The sequence below is a fragment of the Cygnus atratus genome, chromosome 1 (genome assembly GCF_013377495.2).
Source record: "Cygnus atratus isolate AKBS03 ecotype Queensland, Australia chromosome 1, CAtr_DNAZoo_HiC_assembly, whole genome shotgun sequence".
Classification (NCBI taxonomy): domain Eukaryota; kingdom Metazoa; phylum Chordata; class Aves; order Anseriformes; family Anatidae; genus Cygnus; species Cygnus atratus.
In genome coordinates this window covers 188,568,450-188,577,331 of record NC_066362.1, presented here as the reverse complement: position 1 = coordinate 188,577,331, position 8,882 = coordinate 188,568,450, and the positions used below count along the sequence as shown (strand labels likewise).

The 8,882-nt window shown below is 39.2% G+C and overlaps 1 protein-coding gene across 11 annotated transcripts in view; it reads right to left on the bottom strand.

Moving 5' to 3' along the window:
- Positions 1-3,686: 3,686 nt before the first annotated feature.
- SPATA13 (spermatogenesis associated 13) overlaps positions 3,687-8,882 on the bottom strand; it is a 47,560-nt gene continuing 42,364 nt past the window's right edge. For 2 of the 11 annotated variants that reach the window (XM_050714251.1, XM_035542412.2), the window contains one exon: positions 3,687-7,774. In XM_050714251.1, the coding sequence (XP_050570208.1) occupies positions 7,593-7,774 (182 nt within the window). In that variant the 3' untranslated portion in view covers positions 3,687-7,592. The remainder of the gene's footprint in view (positions 7,775-8,882) is intronic. The other 9 variants (XM_050714257.1, XM_050714271.1, XM_035542410.2 and 6 more) reach the window with 7 other exon arrangements.

The window sequence follows — 8,882 nt, the reverse complement described above, 5'->3', positions numbered from 1 at the left end:
GACGGTCTTTGTCCCCTGACAGAAAACTCCATTCCCAGTTGTTTAAGGAGGTATTTGGTCCCCATATATGTCCTCCTCATCACACGATGACAACATCATCATCATCATCGTTATCATCATCTATATATAGGTATGTATATATAGGATCTTTGGTCTTACCTCATTCACTTTGTTCTTGCAATGATCTTAGACATCTTTCATCTGAGTATACAAGCTTCCTGTAAAGGAATGCAAGCTCCAAACCTGTGCCTTGAGGACAAGCACTTGCTTGGTCACTAAATTCTCAAAGGTCAGTGATTTAATTTTGAGAGCTGTTCAATAATTAAAACAGAAGGCTAAACTGGAATCTTTTTATTTATTCCAATAGCAAGCTGGAGTGCTCTGTACTTTGGCTTTTACCACTGTTATGTGAAATAAAATTGTTAAAATGAATTAATAAAGCTTTGATTTACCTGTTCCATTACACAGATACGTTATACAGTTAGCTTGGTTGGTTTGTAAGATGGAAGGCAGGTCTAATGCCATTATTGTGCTGAAAAAATGTATAAAGTTAGTTCCTGTATCAAGCAATTTGTAATGGAAGTAGGGACAAAAAGAGGATAGAAATTAAAACATAACAATACTGTGAACATGGCATTACAAATATTAGGTGAATATGGAAAAGAAGTAACAAGATTGAGTCGAAGTAAATAAAATGAATGACAAAGAACTTCTTCATGTGTAATTAGCAAGTGCTCCATCTAGCTGCTCAAGCATCTGTCAAAGTTATTGTTCCCCTAAATTTATTCTTGGCAACTAAATCTGAAGAAGCTATAACTTGATGCTTCACCGCATCTTCCTGAAACTGCTGCTCTCTAAGCACTAGAAGAGGCAAAGCAACGGAGAGTATCGTCAGCCCCATAAATGCTGATTGGGAACAGTGAAGGTTAAAAACCGATAGTAAAAGGAGTTAACGTGTTATAATAAGTGGCCTTGAGTCATCCTGGTTGCTGCAAGTGATTGAGAACCCTAAGTTTTCTCTGAAGGGGTTTCCCATACTGCAAAGAGATGGCACGCATGGTCTGTGTATCAAGTAACATTTTTAGTAGCATAAAAAACATTGGAACAACTGAGCAGTGAGTAGTGTTCACTAAGGTCTTCACCACCACCCTGTGGTAATAAAAAATATTGCAAAAGAAAAAGAAAGGACAACGTGCAGCAATTAGCTGCTCTCCCTCAATGAACTTCTGTAGCCCAATTAGCAGCACTACTGTGCTAATGAGAAGAAATGAGAGCCATGACAAAAAATCCTTTTCTTCTTACCCATTAGACAAGCAGCATTAGTCCAGTGTGATGCTTTTTTCTTTCTTTTCTTCTGTAGGATTTTTTTTTTCTGTTGTAGGAATAGCCTCAAAGACAAATACTACCATCAGTCATTTTCTATTTTCTTGTCTCGTCACAGAAAAATGCCTTGGAAATAATTACACAGAAGCAAAAGGTCATCATTTGCTCTTAAATAATGTTGCATCCAAACGGCAGGAATAGTGGCATTTCAGTTTAGTTTGATAGCTGTGCTAATTACCTTTGTTAGGAGCTGAACATGGCAGTGATGACCATGAGATAAGTGGTTATTGAGTGAAGCTGTATCCAACCGTATTAGCAGAGCATCTTTTAGATATTTCTTCACTTCTTCGTGAGCAGGTGTCTCCAAAGTCTGGGGTATGCTCATAGGTTCAGGCCAATGCTAACTGTTCCTAGCTAATTTGCCTTCTGAAAGTTTACCTTAGTGCACATATTGGGCCTTCTGCCTTATTTGCTGTGTCCCAGAAACAAAGAGGAATTAGCAGTGTCCCTGGTTCTGTCAGCAAAGTCCCTCAGGAGCACCTGGAGCTCTTCCTTCCTCCTGAAGCAGTTTTGCCTTTCCAAAAATCACTAGGAGAAATAGTCGACAAATCCCACATCCTCCTGGGCTTCTCTTCTGAGTGAAACTCAGCCCTTGAAAGGCAGTGGTGCCCCTTTTCTCTCCCCTTCTGAACGCTGCTGTCATCAGACTCCCGCGGTGCCGACACGTTTCAACCCCTGCTTGTCTATGGAGCAGTCTTTTGGCCTAAATCAATACCCAAAATATTAAAATGGTTCAGGTAAAACATTGCCCAGACCTCCCATAGGAAGATGCACAACTGAACTGTAAGGTGTGACACAGGCACACGGGGAGGTGCGATGGGCGTGGGTCACTTGTGTGGTGCTGCCCACCCTAAGTGGCAGCAGACGTTATCTGGGGATGCCACATGGAGTCTATAGAGAGGTGTGTGTAAATAGATATGTGTATGAACATACATTTCTTTATTTAAAAGTAGAGCCTAAATATTTAATAGCAGAAGTATGTGAGTTTCCAACCCTATGTACTCACCTGGATGAAGAAAAGTCAGTCCTGGCTGCAGTGAACTAAACCTAACACAGATATAAGTTTAAAAAACACAAAACCAGAACAAAACCCTACCCAGTTGTGCTTGCAGTTTGTACAGTTTGGACGCTTTCTCACAATTACACGTTCTCCAGCTAGTTAGGAGAGAATCACCAAGTTTTGAAAAAGGTTCAGAAACACACAAAATACTCGTGCACTTTCCTTACAGACTACGTGATGTGCAGTTTTCCATGGATGACTTTTTCATTTCTATTTTGATACTGTAATGCAGAAAGGCCTGAATCCTCATCTTTGTCAGTAAGCACAGATCATGTAGCACCCTTCAGGAAAAATAATTACAAAAAAAAAAAATAGAAAAAAAGACAAGCAGTGCTGTCTGTATGTGAACTAAAAGCTCCACCTTATAGATCAGCTCTTGAAGAACTTCACTACCTACAGAGCCGGGCCTGAATGTCAGAACTTGAAATAAAATGTACAAATGAGGTCACCGAGGCCAGATGAATGGTTTAATTCGGAAGGGACCTCTGGGGGTCACCTGGTCCAACCGATAGGCTCAAGGAAGCCTCCTGGCCATGACATTGTACTCCAGTGTTTGCTCAAGGTGTATTTTTCAGACATCCAACCTCACCAAGTGGTCATTGTGCCTTTCGCTCTGATATCTGAGCACTCAACACAAAACCTGTGCAGCAATGGCATTTGGAGGCCCGGGAAACTCCCAGCTGTGAGGTGAAGCAAGAAACAGGGATAAAAGCATGGACATTGACAGGAGGGAGAATCAGTCAGCAAGCCCAAGTCCAACTATTCTGCCAGCATTTGAGCTCACAAAAACATTTTTCGTGAAAAGATTTCAGCAAAATAGGTTATTTTGTTGAAGCTACTGTGTCTCAGTGAAACATAAATGTTTAACACAGCCTTGAGCAGGAAGGACTTTTCTCCACCAGCCAGAGCAGCGAGCTGAACCTCCAACTTTTACTTCCAAGGGGTACCGTAGAAGAGGACTGCTAGGACAAGGTAAAGCACAATGAGAGTAGCTGCATGTTGCTAGGACAGTAACAAGGATGGGTTTTGTCTAGATATTAAAGAGTTCAACCCTGGAATGGGGTTCAGTAGTTTGCTAAATTGGATTTGTGCTGGGAAGTACTGTAGCTGTTACTGGGAAATCAACAGAACATGGTGTAACTTCTTTTTCTTTTTACAATAATAAAATAAAGATGATAGTTGAGGCATGTTTGCCTCACAGAAGAGACTTTGTAGACCAAAAAAAAAAAAAATCCAACACTTTTAAAACTGTACAATAAAGTTTTATAAGACACAGCTGAGGAACTTCAGCTGTACATTATTTAATTAAAACATGTACAATAAGAGAAAAATAATGGGAATGTAAGTTTGTACTTATTTCCAGAAAATAGATTCATTTGACAATGTTCCAAGAGTAAATAAATCTTGTAATGCAATTACTTCAGAACAAATACACATCAAGTTACTGCAGTCCTATACATAGTGTTTCAGCCGTCAACAGCCAATTCATCTGCTCTGTAGCCAGGACACTTGATTTACAACGTGTAACAGCACACAGATGGTAAGATGCACAAAGTAATGGATGTAAGATAAAACGTTACAAAACACTTGTCAAAATAAAATACATATGCAAGTCATCCCTAGTATTTACAACCAATCGTTTTAAATTAGAGATCATTCAGAAAGCATCTCCTACAAACAAATGCCACATATAGAAAAAAAAAGCAGAAAGGCAGTCAAAGAAAGATACTGTGTTAGTTATGGCTAAAGACCTTTGGCTCCAAAACTCTGCTATGATTATTTTCAAAAGACAACTAAAATGTGGAACATTTGAGTAGTCTGTCTTTGAACTCCTTTATTACACTGACCACTAAAACTCAACATGAAATTTAGCATGGCAAGAGCCACTTGTAAAACAATCTTATTATTTTATACATCAAATGCTCTGAGTTAGATGCAATTATGGTTTGGCATTCTCCTAACTCAGTGGGAACACATTTGAGGACAATTATATTTTACTGCATCTCATGCAAAAAGTCTGAGGTTTTCTGCTCAGCAGGCCATCAGGAAGGCTCTGGCTGTGCTTTAGCTAAACGAGGCACAAATATGCTTAGTAGTTGCCCTAGAATATTTTACAGTAACTTAAAGCATGCAAAAGTGAGAGGAAAAGACACCTTTTGAAAAGTTTTGTCATCAGGAAGATCAGGACTGTCAGGTTCTGCTCAAGGGAAGAGGTGCTAGAATACAAACTTTAAAATTTTATTTGCAACCCTTTTCCCCAGAGACTCTGAAGTCAGGCCGACCCCCAAGTAAATATTTGCCTTAATTGTTGGATAATTTGTGTGTTTTCCTTTAATTATAACTTGATTAAAAGATTATGGTGTAGTCTAAATTTGACTATTCTTATCATAACTTTATCAGTCTTGCTGCATAGCCAGCACATTCCTTGACCAATAGACATATAGCCCAATAAAATGCATACTGTGTTGGCATCCTCGATCTATCGAAGACCAGATTGCAAAGAAAGACACAGAGAATATTACAAAACAACCACATCTGTATGTAGGGCACTATATATAAAACTGTCCTGAGTAATCTGCAACATGAAACATTTGCTTTTTCTCTCTCTGAAATTAAGTTCTATTTGAGAAAAAAAACTGCTGCATCCAAAACCAAAGGCAAACATTTCTGTTCATTTTTAGGGCTAAGGCACCAGCACTACATGGGAAGCGCCTTTATGGGCACTGACATGTCAGAAGATACATCTTAAAATCTTTTTTTCAAAGACAAATATGTAAGTATGTGTGGATCTCATAACGTCTTCAGGTCAAGCTGGGCAAGCTTCTGGGTGTGCACTGCAATCCAACTTTTTTAAAAATCTAAAACAAATATTTCAAAATGGGATTATGAAAAAAAAAAAAAAGGAAGTCTCCACTTCCATGGTACGTGCACCACTTTGGTTTGCAGGCCTGAATATGGCAAGTACCCAGAAAAATGGGTATATAAGAAACACAAAAGGGTTGCTCATTTAAGTGGAAGAGCATGGATCCACGCCTGCATTTGGAAGTCTGTTTCTTCTGTTTAAATTAAGTATTCAGAATTTGCTTTTTAAAAAAAAAGTCTGAAAGGAGATGGCTTGTTTTAAACATGAAAAGGAAAACAGAACCCAGACAGCTCTTTTTCACTAACTTTCCTGTGCAGTTTCTTTAAGCTGAGTCATTGAAAATGTCAGTGCATATTTCCAGTTTTTAGCTGTTTCAGGTCATCTTCCATTGCTATGGAAAAGCACAAGCAACGAAGTTCACTACGCAGTGAACGATTTGGCTGAGCATCACCAGACTTTGCATTATTGCTGAGCTATATACACAAGGCATTTGAAATGTACAGTTGTCAAAGATGTCATTCAAAATCAAAACTACAAACCTGGGCTTTGCAGAAGTTGCCACAAAGTTATCAAATCACAAGATCATCAGACTAGTGGGCTTCACAACACTGACGATAAATAAAAATAAAGAGGTAACAATAGTAGCAGGAACAAATACATGTTTAAAATAAGGCTTTTTTTACATTGTTTTTAAGATGCCTGGCCTCTAGCCCATTGTTTGTTCTTCATATATTACAGATTCATGACAAAGCTGATTGTGTCCCTTGTCAAGAGAATACTCTTGGATCTATCCTTATCATCTAATAATGCCCCTAATCAGCAGCATAGGATATCTGAAAGACATTCATAACAAATCAGTTCTGAAACATATGGAGTTTTTCTTTCCTTCCATATTACCAGCAGTCTTGTCATCCTTAGTGAGTTATCAAGCAGAAATGATCAGTGCTGAAAATATCAAGATCCTGTATTCTTCTTGGTGGCATTTTAAAAGTTAGTCTACCAAATCAACTTCATGTCATGGGCCAATTATTTCGATGTAGATCAGCAGACGCTGACCAGAGCTGCTGACCTTGCTCAAGTCAGGTCCTTCCCCTTCCAACACAGACTGATGATTCTGACACAAAAATCCATCTCAGGTCCACACAGTTTTTTTGTCCCTCCCAGTAAGAACTTCTCTCTTAGTGAAGAAATAATTGGTCACAACCCACTGTTGATTGCCCGTGTAGAAGAGTCATGGATCCAGACTGCTTCAAGAACTTAATGGAGATATTTACATTACCATTCATCCATTTTCTAAGTGAAGCTATATGAATAAAGAGTACAAAGCGTGAAAACTATGCAACACAGACAGCAGTCAGCGGTCAGATCGTACTGTCTCAACTCCGACTTTATACATTCACATTATCTCCAATACAAAAAAAATAAACAAAAAATACTTTTTTTCACAGAGAAATAAGCATATTGGAAATATAAAGAAGCGTCTCCCAGGCTAAGAGGTGAGCAAAGAGTGATATAAAAGCTCTATACTGAAGAGCATACATGCAAGCAGTACATTGCTCTGACTGAAAGAAATCAGAGATGCCCTTGGCTCCTCTTGTTTCCACTTGTATGCAAGAAACGCACACATCGTTGTAGTCCATTTTGCACTCTGTCCATGTTTCTACATGACAGAATAAAATTTCCCCGTTCCAATCTGGAATATGATAAGGCCTTGCGGGACGTTCTCCTGCCATTTGGCAATTTAATAGAAAAAGACAGGAAGGGTTAGGGTCCACCAAATTCTGCATCAGTGTGTTAATCATATGGGATCTGTCCACTCGATTTTAATGAGTGGCCCCTGCCCAGTTCTCCAAAAGGAGAAAACTCTCCCAAGATTCCTTGCTGACATACCCTTAAAGAAAAACTCCTCCCTATCCTAAATTTGGCCATCAGTATAAGATTAAGAAAAACGAAATGTTACAATGACCTGCATGATTCCATCATTATTTCAGCCTAACTAAGAAACAGATCCAATACTGCTGCTTCAGAGTAACAGCAAGTTGTCTTTGTCAGAAGGGGAACCACTCTTCATCAGCAATGCTGACACTTGGCAACATTTACTTCAGAGCAGCGCTGAGGATCTTCATTCTTCTTCTAGACAAAGGTGGTACTTCTGGCTCAAGGGAGCCTAAGGTTTTTCCTCCAAAACTGGAGATTCACTGAGCTCAAATAAGCTTATCTGTGTCTCCAAGGTCCTTCCTTGGAATAAGTCCCCCTGTGCTAGTGTCCTTCCCAGGCCCTGCCCTCTCACTTTTTGAATGGGGTGAGTTTGTTGAAGGTGTTCCAGAAGAGGGATGGCTTCCGCTTGGGTTCTGCCAGGGCAAAGACCTGCTGCTGTGGGATGCTGGTAGGCACGGTGATGTGGCGCTGATGGATGGGATGCAAGCTTTGGTGTGGAGGAGGCATAGGACACCCGTTATAGCTTACACCTGCAACAGGAAGGATTTAAGGAAGTGTATGAGACAGCTAGCACAGTGACCAATATGGGGGGAAATTCAGCATGGCAGCATGGAACAAAGCCAATAGTCAGTAAAGTCAGAATAAATTTTGCCATGATATTAAATAAAAGCGCTACTAGATGTTACCTTTTCTGCCATTACACTTTTTAATTGCTGCACTGATTTGTCTTAGGAAGAAAATAGTACCAGTACAAATAACATTACAGAATTACCAAAAAATAGGCAGCAGTTTCACAAAGCCTGACAACATTGCTTGCAAGGGTAAATTTTGATATTTCAAAGGAGAAACATTTTTTAAAGTACATACTCTTACTGTAATCAGTTCTAGAATAAGACTGGGTAAAATATTACTACCAATGAAAATGCATTTCTTCAATTTGGAAAATATTTCTCCAGGCTAAGGTTCTTAGACTTTGACCTTGGATATTCTGAACAGAATCTACTGATCACAATTTTTAGCCACTCCCCTGATAATCCAGACAGGTTTTTACAGATATGCTGTGATTGCAAAAGAGAAAATGCTTTAATAGCATTAATCCCAGGGAGTAGGGACAAATTAAGTCCTATACTCCTAAATCCTGACTTGGTCTGTTCCCACTTGTTCTATTTATTCTCTCACCACCCTAGACGTTACCCAAATTTGACTTAAAGTTGGAAAGACAAAATCACATGTTTTCTGAGAGAGAAAACAACTAAGAAAGGTTTCCAGAAAAACAAGTTTCTAGTCCATCACTGTGCACTTTTATCAAATTAGCAAGAAAGAATGAGAAGCCATTTTGAGTGTGATATCATGCACTCAGCCACATGCAGCTAGCAGAAAGTACATGAGAGCGTTTGAAACAGAAAGCACGGTATTACTAACGAAGAACAAGCTGTCTGAGTAAAAGCAAAGGAAGGAAACAGTAACCCTCATTTTGAATTTAATCTCTGCGAGCACTTTCTTACAGGCTTAAACATAACACTTGCTGTACCTATTGTGTTTCTTCTCCAGCAAAGAGATAATACTGACTTGCTGTCTGAAGGAGACTGGGAAGCTCATTTCGTAGACAGTTTACAAAGGTATTTGAAATTGAAATAT